The 23503-nt window shown below is 37.3% G+C and overlaps 1 protein-coding gene across 3 annotated transcripts in view; it reads right to left on the bottom strand.

Annotated features, from left to right (window-relative positions):
• Positions 1-23503, bottom strand: part of LOC145978426 (uncharacterized) — a 38325-nt gene that overhangs the window by 11659 nt on the left and 3163 nt on the right. For all 3 annotated transcript variants that reach the window (XM_083111062.1, XM_083111063.1, XM_083111061.1), the window contains exons 2-6: positions 19381-20303; positions 17960-18070; positions 10981-11085; positions 4685-4828; positions 2040-2189 (exon numbers count right to left, since the gene is read on the bottom strand). In XM_083111062.1, coding sequence (XP_082967188.1) covers positions 2040-2189; positions 4685-4828; positions 10981-11085; positions 17960-18070; positions 19381-20298 — 1428 coding nt within the window. In that variant the 5' untranslated portion in view covers positions 20299-20303. The remainder of the gene's footprint in view (positions 1-2039; positions 2190-4684; positions 4829-10980; positions 11086-17959; positions 18071-19380; positions 20304-23503) is intronic.

Genomic DNA, 23503 nt, shown 5'->3' with positions numbered 1-23503 from the left:
TAAGGTTTTGGAAATGTCTTAACGTTTTTATGCGGAAACAAAAATTTTACTGGCATCAGCCAAAGGTCCAATCAAGACTTAAGATTTGTACTCTCTTTCTTTAAAATGAAGTAATGGACTGGTTCTACGTTGTGGTCACAGACAGTTCTTGGTTGTAACGATCCTGTTGAAAGTCAATGGAATTGTTACAAGAAGTATCTGTGATTGCAAATTTGGAATAAGCAACTGCACTATTAAAATGCACCACAAAGGAACAAAATATAGTTAAGAAGCTTTAACAGAATGCTTAAAAAACAGGGTGGCATAAAATCTGGAACCAATGGCAGTGTTGATTTCTGAATACACATGAGCTATGGAACAAACAAAAGATAACTTGTGGAGATAATTCTCCTTTGTGGATGAGAGGGACAAATGCTTGGCAACTGAGCTTAATAGAAGACATCCAATGCCGTAGTGCAGTTCGAAAATCTGGAATCTGGATCATCTCTGGGAAGGTACAATGACTGCTTGCACATTGTGAAGATAATTCAAGGAATCCTGTTGAAAGGTTATAGGAAGTATGGACACACTGTACAATTAGAAAAGCAAAAAATACCAATAAATAAAAAAAGGGTAGAATTAGGGCTGTATCAGTGAATTTACTTCTTGATACCAGCCAATACTTGTACGACATTTAAGTCTTTCGTGGCATGGGACAATTTCGTGGAACCTAATTATCCTGTAAATTAAACAAAATTCTTATTATTTTGTACCAATTTTGAGCAGAAAAAAAAGGATTTTGTGATTACATAACATGTATTTTAATATTCCGATGTAATTCTTGCATGCTTTATGGCAAAACTGTTGATGAAGTGACATGTATAATTAGGGCTTAATACAAACTAATATTAATCAATATTTGAACAATTTTTAAGAACCTGTATCGGTGGGGATTGGTAAGAGTAGTGAGTATCAGTTCAGAACCAGGTAGAATAAAAATTTATCATTAATTTGTCATGATGTTAATAGTGATCAGTGATTACTAGGGGTAGGATTTTTATGATCTAAAAATCACCAAAATATGCACTATAATTTGAAAAATATGCCTTTATAACTGGACTGTTTCAAACATCAATATCCAAATGCTGAGATATTTTCACATTCGTATTATTTTTAGTTCACTTTATGGGCCCTGAGTTGCAATGCACAATGAATACTTTCTCTAAATTTTCAAATAAAAATGTAAAAGATTTTGCTAGTAAAAAAAAAAAAAAAACTCTCGAGTAAAAATGGGAGTAAGAACGAATCCATTTAAAAAATGACTATTTTTTTTGAAAATGCAAAAATATGCTGAATATGACCGAAAATCCATCACAAATATGCTCTATCACGTAGAAATTGCCCTACATGCCAAAATATGCACTTGAAAAGCACCTTAATTTAACTAGTTTCTTCACAATATGAATTTCTATATGTTTAGGGAACATATCACCCTTACCCAAAAAAAATATGCTAAGTCATGAACACCCTAGCACTAGTCATTACATTATGACTGCATCCTGGACTGTGGCCGTGTGGTCTAAGATGCAAGCTTTGGGCTCTGGTTACAGGACGTGCGCAGGTACGAGTCACCGTGGGGAAGCGTAACAACTTTTCTCCTGAGATTTCGGACTGTGTATGGGACCGGAGGTCACCCACCAGTGAAGAAATTGGAGAGCTACGAATGAGTAGCGTAACAGAAACCTACATCAATGACTGGGGGTTTCTCGTGCAGACCACATGTCAGCACGTTAACTGGTTCGATGATCTCACACCTCTGGTGGGAGTGAGGTTAGCGGTAGGTAGTACCTCGCCCTCTCTGGCTGTTATTATTTACATTTTGACTGTTATATACTGACAGCTTGATACCCTGACAAAGATTTCTGCCCTAAAACTAACATTCTTCTTCTGACGATGAAAAGCAATTCTTGCCTTACGCTTACACAAACAAACAACAACAAAAAGTCAGTAGATGGTCTCTTTAAAAGTGCCATCTATTTACCTGAATCATCTTCACTTACCATTTCCAGATGCTGAAGAGGATTCTTCCTCAGCCACGATTCGAAGACATCATCCGTGAGGCCTCGGACTCTGACAAGCTCGACAGATCTCAAGAGGTGTGCGTTGGTGAGAAAGAGGGTCCCACATTCAAGCGACAGGGGGCAGGAAACCTAAAAGTACAAATGTTGTTCGCTTTCATCTTATTACAGTAGACTCCAAGGGCACACGAAAAAATAGAATTATCCAAAATTGAAATTAACAAAAACATTTAGAAACAAAACCATTATATATAAAATAATGAACATGAAGTGGCTCTTACCATAAAAATTACCATACTTAATGCATGGTCCAACAAAGTAGGCAAAAAAAAGGCCTCTTATAATAGTAATGAAGCTACCAGTAAATGGAAAACACGTTTAAGTAAATACACTGCATTAAGATACAAAATCATGTACACATGTAACAATATTAGATGCTGTGTTTGGCAGTATCCCACACTCCTTAACAATGTCGCTTTCTTCCTGACACCTCTTTCCACATTCCTTACAACTTCTACTTTTGTCTCTATATATAGCTAGTATACACTGTGAATAAAGGTGGCCGCGGTGGCTCAGTCGGTAACGCGTCTGACTACCATGCTCAAGGTCCCGGGTTCGATCCCTGGCCGGTTCAAATCCGGGAACTTTTCTAACGGTGGAAGCGGCCCCGGCGCCTACCCAGCGTCGAATAACATGGGTACCTGGGGGAAACCCTGGGGGTAAAGGCGGTCAGGGGCGTGATGCTGATCACATCACCCCCACTCACGACCGGATCAAGAAAGTGTGGGGCGTTACCCCCACACCCCCTATACGCCTTCATGGCGTGGTGCTAAGCACAGGGGAACACTTTTTTACACTGTGAATAAAGTATCTTGGCATCACAACTGAGCGAAGACAAGAAAACTTTCACAAATCACTGGATACTGGGGGAAAGAGGGTGCAAGGATGAACATCTCCACACAGAAGGAGTGGGCAATCCCATGTTATTGAGGAGAGGGTGAAGACTGCATACCAGCAAATTTTCTCTGGAAAGCGAAATATCCAAATAAAGGTTCCAAAATTCGAATTACATATGAATTTTTAACATTGGTTTCAACAGGATTTTTAAATGGAATAAATTTCTGTTTGCATTACTAAATAATTAGAATTAAAAAGAATTCACTCTTTAGGGATTAACCAGCATGACATTTTTAATGATGCTGATAAGGTACGGATATAAAATTTATTGACACCAGTCATAAAATAAATAAAAAATTACAATGATAAGGGTTCTCATCACGAATTGGAATAATACCATATTTATGTGTGTATAATGTGCACCCTGGATTTTGATGGAGAAAAGTGACAAACAATTATATCAAATATACAATGTGCAGTAAAATCCAGTTTCAAGAAATGGCTCTCTTACTTGTAGGTCGTAAAGCTGTTGGCTATGCTGATCAAGAGTGAATGACATTACACCTATTCAATGAGTGACTTGTTGCTATGTGGACCAAGAGTAGAATATCCTCTTGTGTAAACAATAAGTCACCAACCCATGCCCTTCCATCCTCTCCCTCCACTGTGTTTAGCATCCAAAAGCATTCACTTTTTAACCACCTTATTTATTCTGTAATAGTAGAAAGCCAGATCAAAATTACGTAATGGATTTGCAGTGCTCAGGAGGTTACTTTCCGTCATGTATCGTCCAGCAAATACTGCTGATACGCATCCCATGTCACAGGAGGTGCATGCTCGAATTCCACAAGAATGGCACTGCTTTCCTTGGTGTCACAGAACATTACATTACAAAATGAAAAATCATGGGAGATGGCCTTTAAACTTTTATACGAGGTTTTGTTCATTCCTTCTTTACTTTTTCTATATAAAAAAAAATATATATTCCTTGATTAACATAACATTTATATAAGACGTAAGCGAGTTACTAAAGCTATTTAGGTTGACTTCCGGTTCCTGTTGTTGTTGTTGTAGACAAGGAAACAACAACAGGAACCGGAAGTCAACCTAACAGTAAAGCATCAAGTTCCGAAGTCAATGGTGGCAGAGGCCAGCAAAATTAATAGAACATTTACAAGTAAGTTTTGCGGATATATCTCTAATAACTAGCTTATGTCTTATATTATCAACAGCGTTGTTTACTCCCCTCAACATGAATAACATTTATATGAGGTAAATTCAGGACTCTCAAACTAGCAGCTAGCATCACAAAATGACCTCCATTAAGGCATTTACACACTCCATATATATCATATTTGGCGAGTAATACATTTTAATTATTATTTTCTTTTTCCTTATCTTTTCTTTCATCCAAAGTACCATAAAAATTAAAACGTTCCTACATCTTGTGTTGAGCTTATTTCAACCGCATTGCACATAGGTGCCACCATCTTGAATGGAATACTGTTCTCATATTCAGAAACTGCAGAATTTAAGCTTTACAAAGATATATAACATGACAGAGTTCCGTTAACATGAAAAATCAATGCAACTGTCACAAAATCATTGAATGGCCCTGTACGGTATCATGTTGACTGTCCGAATTTTTCTGTGCACATTATACATGAGTAAATACGGTATATAATTATTAAATTATTTGTCACAATCTATACTTGGATCTAGTGACATACCTTAAGTTCCACAAGTTTAGTAAACACGTGATGACCTGAAGTGATAGGAGCTACAGTTCTCAATGGTTCCTCTGTCAAGCTAAACTTCTCGAGATTGGGACAACATTTGGCTACAATTCCTAAATCCACACCTGAACTTGACAGCTGGAAGAAAATAATTCTGTTACATAGGGAATTGGTATGTAAGAAACATAATATGAAATGAGGTCACTAGAGATACGTGTAGTTGGATATGTGGAAAACCAACACTTCTTGAACAACAGTGTTCATAAGCTAATACAAAGGGTATTGCACTTGATGAGGTCTATGTTATATTACATGGAGACTACAGCACCCATTTTGCTTACTTCACTCTGTTGGGAGCTCTTAATTTCAAAGTTTTCATTGTTTGAGGACATGTCGATGCTTTATTTGCAACCCTTTGGCATGTTACTTTATTCTTCATAAACTTTTGTCTTCTCGTTTAATATCTAAGGAAATAAAAGTAAAAAAATATACAAAACAGTAATCTTGCCTGTAATATTATATGAATGCAAAACTTGGTCCCTTACATTGAAAGAGGAACATAAATTGAGAATATTTGAAAATAAGACCCTTAGGGCCTAAAAGGGATGAGGAGACAGGTGAGTGGAGAAGGTTACATAATTCAGAAGTACATAATTTGTATTCATGTCCAGATATTATTAGAATGATTAAATCAAGACGACTTAGATGGGTAGGCCATGTGACACGAATGGGAGAGGAAAGAAGAGTTTACAGGATTCTTGTTGGGAAACCTGATGGTAAAAGACCAGTAGAAAGACCAAATCGAAGATGACGGGATAATGTTGAGATGGACCTAAAGGAAATCGGATATAGATCTTGCTCAGGATAGGGACAGATGGAAGGCCTGTGTTGCTGCAGCCATGAACCTTTGGGTTTAAGAAGGCCAGAGAGTTAGTTACTTGGTAATTATAAATGAAGCATTGAGGTGATACAACTTGCATCTCAAACACTTGAGACAATGGAGGCAGTTGGTCTTTGTGTAATTTTTAATCATATTTTCTGACTAACATCATGAACAGACCTGAGCCGATGCCGATGTATCGGTTGGATTTTATTCACCGATAGTGGCAGATACTCTGCCGGCACTTTGGTCTTTCGCACGGTCAGCAACAAAGCCATGCAACAATTTTGTGGAGTATAATTATCCTGGTAATTGTGCAAAATTCGAATCAATTTATTTTGCATCAATATTGTGCAGAAAACTGTCCTTTGTGATCACATAAGAGGTATTTTAATATTCTGATGTAATTATTGAATATTTTGAAGCAAACTGTGATAAATTGATGCTTGGAATGCAATACTTACACACTAATATTAATCAATATATGGAACAAATTTTAATTATTACAATTTTCAAGTACCAGCATCAGTTTCAGAGTTGGTATCAATTCAAAGTGGTATATCCTCAAACTTATTCATAAGTATATTGAATGTTTTTATTGCAATGTTTTCAATACATTCTGATCCATATTTGAACATCCCTTGCAAGACATTAATCAAGAAACATGCATATAAAGGAGTTACCACTCAATTGCGCAAAAGGAATTCACAGCATTTGCTATTGAAGGTAATAGTTTTTTCAACATTGCTCAAAATAAATGTACAGAAATAAACTGACAAAAAACTGTATACATCAATATCTCCCTATAAGAAGTTGGTTCAAGAAAAGGTGGACTTTATTACATTCATTTACAAATCCCGTGGTCTTTTTTTTTTTAAAAAAAACAACTTAATTTACTTGACCAATGATGTTAAAAATTTGCGGACTGTCCCATGAATTTTTCACTTAAAGATAGATTTCCCTGATTTTTTGTCAGTGGGAAATCTGCATAAAAATAAATTTAAAAATGTAAATTGTGTTCAAAATAACACCAAGTGTTAGGTAATAATCAAAATCTAATTATTGATAACAACTCGTTTGAACCAGTTTCCAAATTCAAATACTTAGGAGTAATATTAACAAATGAAAATTATATTAAAGAGGAAATAAAAAGTAGGTTTAATTCAGGAAATGCATGTTACTTCTCTCTTCATAAACTTTTGTCTTCTCGTTTAATATCTAAGAAACTAAAAGTTAAAATATACAAAACAGTAATTTTGCCTGTAGTATTATATGGATGTGAAACTTGGTCCCTTACATTGAAAGAGGAACATAAATTGAGAGTATTTGAAAATAAGATCCTTAGGAAAATCTTTGGACCTAAAAGGGATGAGGAGACAGGTGAGTGGAGAAGGTTACATAATTTAGAACTACATAATTTGTATTCATGTCCAGATATTATTAGAATAATTAAATCAAGAAGACTTAGGTGGGCAGGCCATGTGGCACGAATGGGAGAGGAAAGAGGAGTTTATAGGATTCTTGTTGGGAAACCAGATGGTAAGAGACCTGTAGGAAGGCCAAGACGAAGATGGAGGGACAACGTTGAGATGGACCTAAAGGAAATCGGTAGGGATGGAAAAGAGTATATAGATCTTGCTCAAGATAAGGACAGATGGAAGGCCTGTGTTGCTGCAGCCATGAACCTTCGGGTTTAAGAAGGCTAGAGAGTTAGTTAGTTAGTTAGTGTTCAAAATAACAATTAGAATATTTAATCAGACACAAGGTGAATTTCCATTCCCAACTATTATTTTTAAGATTTCTTTATAAATAACACAAAGATGTCTTCATGCATGTCCTCGACCACGTCTTCAGGGGTTCTAGATGAAGGCACATGGCACATTGGTTTGGATCCAACTTGAAACTGTAGGACCAGTCCCGCTTAGCCTATCTGTGCATGAAGTGGACTTAAAACAACAAATCAAACGGGTTCTAGAGTTCATGTTAACTTTGAGTGGCCCTTTTTAACTCCATATTTTCTATCTTTCCCTCAATCCTGAATTGACTGATTTGTACTTTTCTTATTTTACATAATTTTCCGTCTCTGTGGGCTAACTGCAGCAATGGGGATAAATGATCAGTAGATGGAAATGATGAAGGGATACTCATAAAGTAACCCCTTGCTAAACTAGGATATTGTGAACAGGCCCGTAGCCAGACTTTTATTTTGGGGGCAGGGGGAGGTCATCCCTCATCAGCACAGTTTGTAGAGGGCCATAGATAAAACTTGATTAGTACAAATAATAATGCCAATAATAACTAATATAAGTTATTAAAAATATACCAATTTGAATCCAAATTTATTGTTATTATTACACAAATGGAGAGAGACTGCTACTCGATCCACCATATCAGTGAATATCTAACACAATTGTTGTCCATTATTTTTCTTGTTTTGCACAGTTAGTGCACTGAAACTCATAGTTATTGTATTTTGTTATTAACTTTCACACAATCGTTCAAAAAAAGGCTTTTAACAGTTAGTGGTAAATTTTACTCATAAAGATTATATTCTATGACCTCTCCCAAAAATTTATAAGTTTTGGAAGCTGTGGATTCATTTATTCTTTGGATTAAAATGGTAGAATATAAAAACACTACAACCTGGTTGCTCTTTATACACTAATATCTTTTCAATGCAATGCAGTTTTTACTGTGGTTATAACTTAATTTTGTCATTAACAATAAAAATAACATTTAAATTAGATATTTGTAGGATGGATTTCAGGGGGGGCTTCAGCCCCTTAATCCTCCTCCTGGCTATGTGCCTGATTGTGAGTGACCACTGAACATGCTTGGTAACCACACAGATACTAAATTCAGTAATTTTGGACATGGAAATGATACAAAACTATGACATTCCTATAAGATTAAAAAAAAAAAATCAGTGTTTCGTAGAAATGAAACTGAAAAGTGCAGACTAGACAATGACTCAATCCAGACTACTATTAAGCCAGTCATGGTCTTGCCCAATTTCTTGCTTCCTCTGTTTTACCTGAGTGGAATTATCTGTGATAACTAGACGTCGGATTTTAGGTTTTTAACCTATTTTTTTCCTTTGTAGGTAAATAAGAAATAACAACTGGTGAAGTTTTATAGTGCCTAAAATAACCTATTTTGCTTGTTAGAATCAATTTTAGGTTTATGCGCCTAAATCAAATCACACAGAGGTATTTGCACCGAGACAATTCATTGGAACATACTTACAGTCGATGTCTCTCCCTCATGAATCCATAATGATTTCTCAAAGCTCTAAACAAAGCAAAATGTCTGGCGCCATTGTTACCTGCACGGTTCAAAGTACATTCATGCCTTGCGAAGAAACATTTCAGCATTTAAATTTGCACCACTATGTTTTTTTTAAAGGTCATTTTCAGCATTTAAGATGATCCACACAGACAAAAGGCAGAGCTTGACTGTGGATAACGTGAAAAACATTTTGATGTATTCAGGGTCGCCACTCTACGATAAAATTCAACTATAATTGTCACTGTGAACGACTTTTCATTCAATGGAAGCGTCACACTGTAAATTGTTCACGACAACCATTCATAATGCACAGCTCTTCATGGATGTATCCAATTAAAATCTTGTGCAATGGCATGCAAACTTCTCTCCCTAGACATCACTTTGATCTTGATGCATTACCGATGCGTTAAACTAATTTCAAGGCATTTTTCTAACCCCTCGAAAAGCAGCAAATTGGTACAAGAATTCAGTCATAACTTTTTACTGGTTAAAGATACGTCGAAACAACCTTCATCAATACATTTCTCGTGAAATTCTAGCATGATTTGATATATCATATCACCCCCTTCCCATTTAAAATTATGAAGTTCAATTCAAGATGGCGGACATCAAGATGGCAGCCGATCGTGCGGGTGGCGTCAATGTGGTTCCCCCTTGGCCTGGCAACGATTGGTCATCACCATTTCCATGTTGCACGCTGCAGTGGCCTTGTATGGGGTGTTAAGTGACTTTTTGAACCACCTTGTACATTACAAACATATGAAAAATGTTACGGAATATACTAATCTACGAAAAACTGTTTCAAACTCAAATTTACCTATCAACTTCAAGATATCTTTCAATAATCTTTCGTCTATCAGATTGTTCTGCAAAGGACACTAAAAGAGTAAACGAATCGAGAGAATTCTGTTTTATTTTCAAAGCAGCTTCCTTTTCCTTTCTCGATAAAAATAAAAGCTATACTGTGAAAAACTTGTGTCAAGACATTTATAAATATGTATAAATTCAATGGGATTTGGATTAATAAAGTTCTAATATTTCACGTCTACGGAGAAAAATTCACGTAGATTTCACACAAAATTCCCAGAATTCCCAGTGAGAAACCACACTGTAATACTCTCTATGATTATGTAAAATTTATTTATTAATATTAAATTTCAATGGTACATATTCATTAGCATATAAAGTTTTAAAAAATCAGAAAGTTATTTACGAGTAAAATTGTTGGGACCAGGGAAACGACAGTGGGAACGAAACTACTATGTGTCTCTTATCAGGTATTGGACACGGGACTCCTTGACTGCAAGGTGACAATGTTACCACTATGGCAATATAATGCCCTGGAGGATATTTGTGGACACCCTGTGTTTCAAAGGACAGAACATGTCAAATTTAAAAATAAATATGTAGTAGGGATGGGCCAATATGAAATTTCAAAATTTTGGCTCATACCGATATGATAAAGTACAAACATAAAATTTACAGATTCCAATAACTGATATTCTACCTATCTGACATAAGATTCCAAATGCTCCTTGAAGATCCGGAATGGTCCATTGACCTCCAATAAATTGATGCCAGAGGAACCAAGCCTTTAAAATGCAGAAAGGGCCTCCCCGATGGCGATGTGGTAGCGTCGTTGCCTTGTAATCGAGGGGTCCCGGGTATGATACCCAGTGGGAGCACATAGTGGTTCGGATCCCACTTTCAACTGTAGTTCCAGTCCCGATTAGCCTTCCTGTGCATAAAGTGGACTTAAAGCACCAATTCAATTTACAATGCAAAGAAAGCTGCATATTTAGACATCTGCTTTTTAATGGAGACTGCAACGTTTATTACATAAAAATTATAACAAAATGGCATGCTATTGTACTAAATTCTAAGATATTTATAGATATATCGAATCAGTAATTTTACTGATAAACTGATTTGCCTATATTGGTCAATACCGATAGAGTACCAATTAATCTGTCCCGTTCCTAATGTGTTCAAGAAAAAGTGAAGTAAAAGACAAATTCACTCACAAAAACTATAAAGATTGTGTGCAAGGGTATCTCAGTAATTATAATAATAGTAAAACATTTAATGTAAAATAAAATATCCAAAAAAATATATACCCTACCTGCAAGACAGTCAGGTTTGGAACATACTTCAATCCCTCAGATATATCTTCAGGGTAAATGTTTTCTAATGTCAGGCTTCTCAACGTTGTAAATGCCTTAAAATACTGTAGATACAGAGGCATCACATTAATTAAAATACTCATATTATTTTAATACACAAACATTTTTATCTAAACAACTATGTAATGCTTTGTAAACTTTACAGAAGACTGGATGTTTACATTAACAACACTAATCTAATGCAAATGTTTTTGAAAAACAAACAGAAATTTCATATTACAAGATTTAAAAAATAACTTTCAACTTAAATCTGCCATTTGTGTTCATAAAAATTCACTTTCTCACATTGCCAAGCATGAACCTCAATACAGGGTGTCTACAAATGATTGGAGCAGTTTTAACAAATACCTTTTTTAAGAATGATCTTTTACTATCACCTTATTCCTTGTTCTTTTGTGTAAATTGACGTAGGCATGAAGTAATTCCGATTGCCAAGAAGTGCACCTGTGGAAGAGACCAGTTGCATCTCGAAACGTTGTGTTTTCTAAAAAACATATACTCACAAACCGTAAGTAATAATGTTTATAGTACTTTTTTAAGTACTTATATTGTATCGTAACAACGTGAGTAAGTTGCACATGCCTTTTTTATAAAATAAGTTAGAATGATGCGATTTTTTAAATTTTTAGCATGGATATTCTGCTACTTTTGACTAATCGCAATGATGTGGATGAGTGATGATATGATGAAGGGACATCCAAAAAGAATACCCATGCCCAAGCTGTGATTTGACCCCGAGACCCCTGGTGGCGTAGCACACTGTGCTAACCACTCCATGACGGATGTTAGCTCTAGAATGATGTGGAATGAAAAAATAAGGAATATCCATGACAGAATATGGTGACTGCTCACATGAAGATGACATAAGGGGCTCTTTCAAACACAGTGACCGAAGATATAGTAGCATTGGTGCGGTCCATGTATGGGGACCGGTGGAAATTTGGGAGCTATGAATAACTAGCATAACCCGGTCACGGAACCCTACGACGACGACTACGGGTTCGTCGTACTGACCACACATCACCTCATAACTGGTTGGATGGTCTCCCACCTCGGGTGAAGGAGTGAGTAGGAATAGGTAGGAGAGAGACTGGTAGTCTGTAGGTTGGCCTAGGCCCTCAACAGGCTGCCAAAGCAAGTTCACACCAGGTAACATGGAAGAATATGCCACTTCATAGTAGATAAAATGATAGACAATGTCTAGGGCTAGGATGATAATGATGGCAATGAATCAGCCAATACTAGTTGTATTAGTATCAGACTTTAATCACTGATACTCAGCAATACATGGTGTCTACTAGGGATGTGCCGAAGCCGATTACAGATGTGTAAAAATCGGCAGAAATTGACATATCGGCATCGGCAAAAATCCGATATTTAAACCAGTAGAGATTATACTAGAGTTTTACCTTCTAATAAGTTTTATATTTTAGTTTAGTAAGATTTATTGAAAATTAGATTATGATTCATCATTATTGTAGTTTTTGTAATAAAATTATTGCAAACTCTCATTCAGAGGATCAACCTAACTCAAAATCAGAAATAAAACAGTACATTGCTGAACCAGGATCTGCTGTTGTATTGAAAATTCAAAAATGAGTATTCAAACCTGAAGCAAGTGCTGAGAAAATACTTGGGCATACCTGCTGCATCAGTATTCAGTGATTGAGTGTTCAGTGTTGCTGAACAAATTTGCGATAAGAGAAGTCCTGAAGTGCTTCCAAAACTCGTGTTTCTGAAGTTGAATCTGGCAGCAGTAAATTTACAACATTAAGAACAGGAATTTATTTTCCATTTCAAAGAATTGCTTGTGTACTAATGTAAAATCTCTTGAGAATACGTGTACTTCTTAAAGGTTCACATAACCACCTTTTGTAGATGCAAATGTACATTCGCATCTCTTGAGAATATATATGTAAGCTGCTCGTCAAGTCAACCTTGCAGCAGGTTTTCGCATATGTAGTTCCAAACGTGCGCGCAAGAACATAGTTCCACTGAGACGGGTTCTATTCCGACACAACTGCATACTTGCAAGAAAACAGTTATTTAATTTGTAATATACAGACAAAATAGTACATCCATTAGCAGGTATGGACTTAATTGGTTGCAATCACTGTGCAGACGAACTTAGAACCGTAGATTCGCCAACTGCAATGTGTAGTGCGTTGAAGAGACACTGAAACTTTAGAGCGAGTCGAGCGAGACTGAATGCGTTGCAGAACGCGTGGAATCGGCGATACCAGTGTTGCACATCCCACTCTTTTAACCCTATGTTTATTGTAGAGCGGCGAGAATGGCTGAATCTACTGTTCAGCGCGTGGTTTTACCCGAATGTTATTTTGGACTTCGTCCGAAGGGAAATTTTCTTCAAAGACAAGCAAGTTGTTTTGAATGCATAATCCTCCTTGCGGCAACAAGATCAAAGTAAAACAGGGCGTGAGGTGATTTGCCGTCAATGTGCGCACGAATTGTATCACGGGTGTTGAATGATTTGCTGTTTGAGTTTAGCAAGAGGAAACGATTGTTTGTTTTTTGACGACAAAAGAATCTCCGCGGTATTAAAAGATATCGCAGTGAGAAGAAACATGTTTATTATTTGGACGAGACGTCCTTCAACTCGGTGGGTGGGGGAAGGGGGAATAAAACATGGAAGGATACCAGCATGCAAAACCACGCCAGGGCTGAAGAAACCAACGATGAGGGGAAGGGGGAGGCTTATTGTTTCACCCACTGGCGGCAATGAAAGCTTTGTTGAAGGTGCATATTTACTGTTCCGCGCAAAGAAAGGGAAGGGTGATTATCCGCAAGAAATGGACAGACCAAGATTTGAATCCTGGTTTAGTGAAGTGATTCATAAATTGAAACCAGAGTAATAGCGACAGACAATGCACCTGATTGTATATATCACCAATAACAAATCATGCTTTTTTGGTGGTATAACTTGAATTGCGTGTGTCTTACAGGAACGGATGTATTGCGGACGAAGCAACCATGTTTTTCATAAATGTATTTCTTTCTAAACCAAAAAAAAAAATTGTCATTAAATTCAAGAGGGCCTATCGTTGTTTACTTTTATCTTTGTTCATTTTTATTTTTGCGTGCTCGAAATATACACACACGCTCTCATGTTTCGAAGATATTTCGCATTTATATTAAGTAATGACACATTTATTAAATAATCTATGCGCAGAAAGTACTTTTAAAATTTTATGTTTCAGGAGACAAAGAGAAGCAAAAATACATTCCACTTGACATGCATGCGGGTTTTGATGTGTTGTGCGGTTGGCAATACTGTGGATTTTCTCAGTGTCTGCGATGTAAGCAGCTCGGCGGTTGAGGAAAGACTGGCACGGAAGATTCTGAGCTCAGTTCTCGCGCGGATTGATACATAAAACCTGCTGCAAGGTTGACTTGACGAGCAGCTTATATATATATGATATGCAATACAAATGTACATAGCAAATGTATTTTTGTCATGCTGAAAATAACATCCCATTTCTGTTTAATAATCGGTTCGAAAAATAATCGGTGAGTACATCGGCATCGGTTAATTTTCAGCTTCGTCACATCCCTAGTGTCTACAAACGATTGGAGCAGTTTCATGATGTTACTGTACATGTATAATGAGCGCATCATGCAGTAACTTTACAGTTTTGTAGAGAAACTCAACAAGTTTTGTGACACATTACAAGTGTTTGATATGTTTCCCATTTGTCATTCTGCAAACATCAACTTTATAATCAAGTTCTTCCCAAACGTGATGCAGCACATCAATATACTGAACGAGGCAACAGGGCTTCTGTGTTCCCCAGATTCACACATTGTGCCTGTTAACTGTGCCACTAAGACAAAATGTTGCTTCATCACTGAACACAACTTTATGCCATATGTCATCATGCTCAAAGCAAATCATACAAAATACAAAGCGAATGATTTTGTCTTTCTGTTTTAGTGATTGCAGGAACTGCAAGCGGTACGGCTTCTGCTTCAGCTGTTTCTATAAGATCTTCCATTCGGGCACTCAATTCCTTGCTTTCTTGCTCTCCGCATTGGCCTTTTTGGAGCTACGCATGAAACTGGCCCATACATGCTCCACTGTTTCTCTTACAGAAGCATGCATCCTGTAGCTGTGAACCGTTCATACCACCGCCATATGGGGTTCGCGCTGGATGGATCTTTACTGAACTTCGTTCTAAACCGTCGTTGAACATTTGTCAGTGATAAACTTACATTAAATTCGAGGACAGTGTATGCTTTCTCGCTGTTTGTGGCTTTCTAATCACTGCTGCACTCTAGCGCCAGGAGGTGGAAACATACAAAACTTGCAAACAGGAAACAAAACTTTGCGAGATATCTATCCTCTAACAACACATTCAAACAAATTACTTCCAATACTATAGTAACAAATAATATTTGAAACCACTTCAATCATTTGTAGACACCCTGCACTTTAATTTTTAAATATAATATCTTGAATATTTTACAGAAAAATGAATAGGCTTAATTTACTTTGATTGATTGAAATTAAACACTTATGCTATTTTGCACCCGTCCCATTATACAGGGTTCAGCCCCTTACTATAATAAAACACATTTCTGAGGATTAAAATATTCTTACCTTGGTTAAAGATGAGGCTGTAAAGGGGCACTAAGCACATATAAAGACCAAACACAGGACAACACACAAACACAGTCCTACAATGATTATACTGGACATAAGTAAAGACGCCAGAGCCTCGTTAGTCTGCAAAATGCAGTCCAGGGTGTAATATGTGGAAGTGAGGCTGACAATTGGGTGTTCTATGTCGAAGTGAGGTTGATAATTGGGTGTACTAAGTGGAAGTGAGGTTGACAATTGGGTGTTCTGTGTAAGTGAGGTTGATGATTGCGTGTTCTATGTCAAAGTGAGGTTGACAATTGGGTGTACTAAGTGGAAGTGAGGTTGACAATTGGGTGTTCTATGTGTAAGTGAGGTTGATAATTGCGTGTTCTATGTCGAAATGAGGTTGACAATTGGGTGTTCTATGTGGAAGTCAGGTTGATAATTGGGTGTTCTATGTCGAAGTGAGGTTGACAATTGGGTGTACTATGTGTAAGTGAGGTTGATAATTGGGTTTTCTATGTGCAAGTGAGGTTGATAATTGGGTGTTATATGTGGAAGTGTGATAATTGGGTGTTCTATGTGGAAGTCAGATTGACAATTGGGTGTTCTATGTGGAAGTGAGGTTGACAATTGGGTGTTCTATGTGGAAGTGAGATTTACAATTGGGTGTACTATGTGGAAGTGAGGATGACAATTGGGTGTTCTATGTGGAAGTGAGGTTTACAATTGGGTGTTCTATGTCGAAGTGAGGTTTACAATTGGGTGTACTATGTGGAAGTGAGGTTGATAAGTGGGTTTTCTATGTGGAAGTGAGGTTGATAATTGGGTGTTCTATGTGGAAGTTAGGTTAACAACTGGGTGTACTATGTGGAAGTGAGGTTGATAATTGGGTTTTCTATGTGCAAGTGAGGTTGATAATTGGGTGTTATATGTGGAAGTGTGATAATTGGGTGTTCTATGTGGAAGTCAGATTGACAATTGGGTGTTCTATGCGGAAGTGAGGTTGACAATTGGGTGTTCTATGTGGAAGTGAGATTTACAATTGGGTGTACTATGTGGAAGTGAGGATGACAATTGGGTGTTCTATGTGGAAGTGAGGTTTACAATTGGGTGTTCTATGTGGAAGTGAGGTTTACAATTGGGTGTTCTATGTCGAAGTGAGGTTTACAATTGGGTGTACTATGTGGAAGTGAGGTTGATAAGTGGGTTTTCTATGTGGAAGTGAGGTTGATAATTGGGTGTTCTATGTGGAAGTGCGATAATTGGGTGTTCTATGTAGAAGTGTGATAATTGAGTGTTCTATGTGGAAGTGTGGTTGACAATTGGGTGTTCTATGTGGAAGTGTGGTTGACAATTGGGTGTTCTATGTGGAAGTCAGGTTGACAATTGGGTGTTCTATGCGGAAGTGAGATTTACAATTGGGTGTACTATGTGGAAGTGAAGTTGATAATTTGGTGTACTATGTGTTGGTGGTGGTGGAGGAGGAAGAGGAAGGGATAGAGGGAGGTAGGTAGGGAGGGAGGGAGGGGAGAGGGAGGGAGAGAGAGAGAGAGAGAGAGAAGAAGAAGGAAGAGGAGGAGGAGGAGTGAAGGAAGGAGGGAAAGAAGAGAAGTTGCTCTCTCCTCTTTTCGTTCCAGCAGAGAGAGAAAGAAAGAGGGGTAAGAAGTAATGTAAACCAACAGGTTTCTATGTAGAACAATACAGTAACCCCCAACTTACATAAATTCAGTTACGTAATAACTGTACATAACTGTCACAAGACATTTTTTATTTGAAAAATGTGATTTCTGTTTGTTTATGTATTCTTTTATATATTTTCCATGCTTTTATAGTTTATATACAAGTCAATACTGCTGCATGATGTTTCGTTTATAAAATAATATACATATATACAGTTCTTTTCATGGTCAAGTCGCCTGTAGAGCAGCGGCTAGCCTGCGGGCCAGTGAGAGTATCTGCCGGCAAACTGGATGCGACATCCGTATAAATGGAACCCCTAGCTATGTAATGAAATAAGCTCACGATTACATTGACAGTTATGATTAAAATGAGCATGTACCTTGTTACAAGAGGTGTTGGAAATGTTGTTCTCCTGCTGCACATTTTGAGGAAATTTCACTAAATATTGCAGTTTCTTGCAAAATTACACTTAAGCAATTTATAAAATTCGACTTCGTAAAATTCAACTTACGTAAAGGTTTACGGAACGCATTACTTAAGTAACTCGGGGCGGTTACTGTAATCAATTTTTGAACATGAACTCTCTAGTTGTTTTAATTATATTAATTACTATATTATTATTAACCATTCCTTACATGGAAGTGAACTCTTCTGAGCTGATCAGCTCCAAGGAAAAGAGATTCCAATCCAGGGCAGCAATTGGCTAGAACCTTCAACTTCACATGTGAAGGACCACGGTAGAATACCTGCAACAATACAGAAAGCAAGGTGACATACTGTTAAGTACAATAGAACAATAAGAACAGAGCAATATATGTTGTACAAAGAATGAAACAGCATTTTCAGAAGCAAATAATTAAGCATAGTGACTAAAAAACATGAAACTCCTAAGCTACAAAAATGGAAATTCATGCTCGCCAGATACCACACCAGTAAAGGGTTAAACTGGGACCTCTTTGAAGTGATATCAATACTCTTACCCTATTCCTACCGATACAAGAACTTCAAAATTGTAATAATTTTATATAGTTCACAGTATTTATAAATTTTACATATATAAGTTGCCATTAGAGCCATATCACAGCAATCTACAACTGTTTCAGTGTAAAATATTCACGTTTTCACATGAGAAAATAACTGAGTAACAAAAAAAAAAAAAACATTTCTTCCACAATGTCGTTGCATAAATAAAGAAAATTAATCATTTTCATGACTTCAGAATGTTTAGATTCCACAATGGATTGCATTTTTGAGGACCCCATGAAATACCTGGGCTCTGGAAAGTATTGTTTGGTATCTGTATTGTCTCAGCTACACATTGTGTGCTTCATGACAAAAATAAAATAATTCAGGCACTAGCCTTTCATTTTTAAAACAGTATATTATTACAGTTTAACCTTGTTAATCCAGACTCTGCTTAATCCGGACAGGCAAAAGGCCAAAAAAAAAAAAAAAAGCAGAATGCAAGGTTTTAAATGTGGCTAGAAGTCAACAAGAGAACTTCCCAAAGAAAAGGCAGACAGCCACTGATGTAATTCTGTTTCCCGCAGACTTTGTACTGTACTGTATAGTGTATTTAGGCCTATGCCCTTTAAATACATCATAAAAAACGTGTTTTGTTGCTATAAACGGAGTTTCAATGCACTTTCTACTGTTCTTTTAGGTTATTTCAGTTAATCCGGACTTTCATTAAACCGGTCAACTTATCCCCAATTAGTCCGGATTAATGAGGCTTTACTGCATTTTAAATAACTGAAATTTCCACATATCTCAAAGTTGGTATCAGTACAGAATTAATTAGTACTAGTCACATATTTATGAAAAAGTGGCTTTGGGGCGCACCAGCTTAAAATCAATGTGTACCTCTTGGGTAAAGCTAGCCAGAGTGTGGTGTTGATCGCATCACCTCCAAAATGGCTGAGATCAAGAATGTATGGGGCCCTTCCTCCCACATCCCCAAAATGTACCTTCACGGTATGATGCTATATGCATGGGGAACTTTACGTTACCCATACATATACCTGAAAATTATTGTATCCACATGAAATCCTCTTACCCTCTTCAATTTGGTGTGTGTTTTAGACTTTACTCCGTGTAGTCTTTTAAGTCCAGCTGCAGTATACACAAAGTTCCCCAGCGACACAAGGTTCGGAATGAATTTCAACACAAACGCTGCTCCTTGTCCATGCACTAAGGAATTACCCAGCATCAGCACTTCCAGAGTCCGACACAAGGGATAGAGATCTTCACTTCTGAGCGAAACTTTGTACAAAGGTTTGCCAGTGGAGGGTGTCGGAAGTCGTTTCCCAGGATTTGCAATACAGAGGTGCACGATATCGAAGTCATTGATCTCGGAACCTGAGACATCCAGAACTCTGAGATTCGGACAGTTCCGACCAAGAGCCGAAAGAGTTTCATATCCTTGCAAGGCATCCTTCAACACCAGTTCGGTCAAGTGATGGCAATTCTCCGCCAGCGTCACAAAAAATGGTTGGAAGGCAACTGCACTGATATTGCTGAACATGTTTTGTGCAAGGATAAATTTCTCTAAACCTGAGCACTTTTTCAGAATCACCGACCAAAGTTTCGTCTCCAAATGAAGCTGATGCTCGCTGAAGTCCAGAGAGCGTATCTCCTCGTTGAGAATAATGTTGAGCAAACCGAGAAAAATATCTGCTGGATTCGGAACGACATCATCGCTAGTTTTCAAGTAGCTAGGAGATTTTTTGAGGAGCTTGTTAGCCAATTTCTGTCGCACAATTTCACTAAGAACTCCAGGAAGTACGTCAATTGTCGTATTTAATTCCTGTATCAGTTCACTGGCTACAATTCCTCTTCTTCGCATTAAAAGGGAACCTTCTTGATGTTTCTGGATGTAGAAGCATAGCTGTAGCTCTCTTTCCAAATAACACAGCACTTCATTCAGGCATATCTCTTCCAAAGCCAGTGGGTTGTATGTTTTCTGTGGAGGCATCTTTTCTGTAACAAAAAAGTGGTCAATTTCCCAAATATGAAAATAGTGGTATTAAATATCAGTATTGTGTGTCCTATACATGCAATTATGTGCATATTCTTAGTAATGCTCAAAGAAATGAAACAAAAAATGAGTGGGACATTAGTACCTGCAACAAAATAAAAAAAAATATTCAATGGAGATTGAAGAACAACTTCAACGCAAACTAGTGAAATGTTATTTGACAATTATTGGTTGAACCAATACCTCATTGAACTGATTCCGATACAAATGCCAATACTATTAATCAAGATTCTTTGATTTAAATTGCATGATTAAAAAAAACAGTAATTTAAATCGCTTTAAAAATAAAGGCACTTATATAATAATGTACAATAAGTAATTTGTAGTTATCAGAATCACTTTTGGTGAAAGTTCATTAATCTTGTAATTATTTAGGCTGGTAAAATTTTCAAAGCTGGGAAACGTCTGTAACTCGTTTATCTTGTAATTGTTGACATTCGTACTTACCTATTCTGCATTGCAAAAGATTGTTTAACAAGGGATTTAGCTTCTTTTAATGAAAATAATTTCCATTTTTGAGATATCGAGTAATTAATCTTCCTTATTTACCTCCTTCTGTAGGTATTTTTCTGTGAAAATGAGTGCTAATGAAACCTAAACTCGTAGGCATACCTTGTCCCTGATGGTTTTTGGGGCTAACGTCAATGGTTTGTGGGGCTACTGTGGTTTGTCTCGCAGTATGTTGCAGCATTGATTGTGGGGCTACTATTACGTAAGTGTCTTTATTTTTAAAGCGATTTAAATCAAACAATCTTGATTAATAGTATGGATGGTTGACGTTAGCCCCACAAACCATCATGGGGACGAGGTATGCCTATGAGGTTAGGTTAGGTTCCATTAGCACTCACATACAAACATGAATCAACAGTGTAATAACTTGACAAAGGAGAGAGAACACTTGTATGACCTATCACAAGTCTACAGAAACTCAATTACGTAAGTACTTTCTCCTGTAAATTTGAAGAAATCTGTTTTCCGGATTTAAAAATTTTACCCAAAACACATTAGAAAGAAAAAAATTATTGAACGACATAGTCACCAAGGTGTTCCAAGCACTTTTCGTATCATGTGACCAGTTTTTCAATTCCTTGTGTAAAAATTCCATCCAATTTCTTTGAACCACTTTTGAGCCTGTTCCCTGCACTTCCTTATCTGACCGAAACGCTGACTCCCTAGGTCTTGTTTGAGAGGACCGAAAAGATGGTAGTCACAGGGTGCCAAATTGGGGCTATAGGGAGGGTGAGACTACACTTCCCACTTGAATTTCTGCAGTAAATCCTGTGTAATACCAGCTGTATGGGGGTAGCGTTGTCGTGAAGATCAACAACCTCAACACTCAATCTTCTGGGCCTTCGAACTTTAATGGCTTTTCTCAGCTTCTTTAAAGTCTCACAGTATGTTGCAGCATTGATTGTTGTTCCTCGGGGAACAAACTCACTGTAGACAATGCCTTCGGAATCGAAGAAGACAGTCAGCATGACCTTTCGAACCATAGGACAGGTTTTGGCTTTTCTTGGAGGTGGTGAATCCTTGTGTCTCCATTCCAAGGATGCCCTCTCTTCTCGGGAGTGTATTGGTGCACCCAGGACTCATCTCCTGTGATGATTTTTCTCAGAAACTGTGGACCATCCGTGGAATAACGCCGAAGAAATGACAGCGCAGCATCAAAACGTTGATTTTTGCGCCCGTCGGTTAACAAGTGCAGCACCCAGCGAGAGCACAGTTTACGATAACCCATCTGATCACAAATCAGCATAGACGCACTACCATAGGGGATATGTTCAGTTCACTTGCAATCTCTTTAATTTTCACGCGGCAGTTAGAAACAATGATCGGATTCACACGCTCCGCATTGTCGATAGTATTCACAGTTGCAGGCTGCCCGACATGCGGTTCATCGTCCACGTTCGATCTTCCCTCTCCAAACATCTGGCACCATTTTGCGATCATGGGGCACGACATCACATTCTCACCATACACCTCGACAATTTGCCGATGGATTTTACTCCGATTATGCCTTTGTGCCCACAATAATCATACGACGGAGCACCCCGCAATTGGAAGCCACCTCAATACGATGTACCATACTCACACTGTGACTACTCGCATACTAAACCAACTGAAGCAGCGTTGCTTCTGGTGTGTGAAGAAAACATTCCAGACAGTGTTGCCACCAAGCGTGATCATTTTATCTCTTAGTACAGGAACATGGGTCGGGTGTAACTTACTTTTTGATTCACCCTAGTATCTGTGGTTGGTCAGAAAGCACCTCTTATATAAAAAAAATATCTATATGTATTGTGCCAAAAAACATAAAAGCAATTTTGTTTTTTTTAATAAAAAATTATGATTTTCATCCACCATGCTACTAATGATTCTCACTGCTGATGCAGAAGCTTAAAAATTGTAAGAATTAAAAACTTGTTCAAAATATTGAATAACAAAAAATCCACTACAAATTGGAGCACATCAATTTACCAGTTTTTGTTTCAAAATATTAAAAAAATTACTCTTAAATGTTAAAAATACAATCGAAAAATCAATTCTTTCACACAATATTGGTGCCAAATAAATGCAATTTCAAATTTTGCATAATGTCCAGGATCTAGATACGTGGAGGTACTATGAGTAATTGGCAGGGTACTTAACACAATGTACAATATTTTCTCCTCTTTAATAGGAATGTGAAACTTGAAGCTCTGAATGACTAAAATTGATCTTGAATGATTTATATAGTTGTATGACACATCTGTGACCCATTTAGGGCTGAGACAATACCAGTGGTATTAGTGCCAGAAAGAATTGGTTGGAATAAATGAATGCTACAAGACCTATACCTGACCTGCCTAAGTACACTAACAATAAAAGCATTTACAAACAATTTGCAAACTGGTGTCATTCTGTTCAGCTCAAGTTCTGACAAGTACATCATGGTACACAAAACATATTTTACATGGTTCGATTTCTACTTCGGAGCTGACTAGGTCAGATATCTCGGCTAAATTTTACAATACCGGATAATTCCCTGATTTCGTTCATATTTCGGATACTCAATAATTTAGGGCTCCTAATCACGAATCTGCACTTATTATTTGGCGGTCACGTGTGGATTTCGAAAAAAAGGGCATCTGTGATCGATGTG

This window comes from Lepisma saccharinum, chromosome 24 (genome assembly GCF_977018435.1).
Source record: "Lepisma saccharinum chromosome 24, izLepSacc3.1, whole genome shotgun sequence".
In the NCBI taxonomy this organism is placed as follows: domain Eukaryota; kingdom Metazoa; phylum Arthropoda; class Insecta; order Zygentoma; family Lepismatidae; genus Lepisma; species Lepisma saccharinum.
The sequence above is the reverse complement of the archived record's forward strand: the minus strand, read 5'-3'. Positions and strand labels throughout refer to the sequence as shown.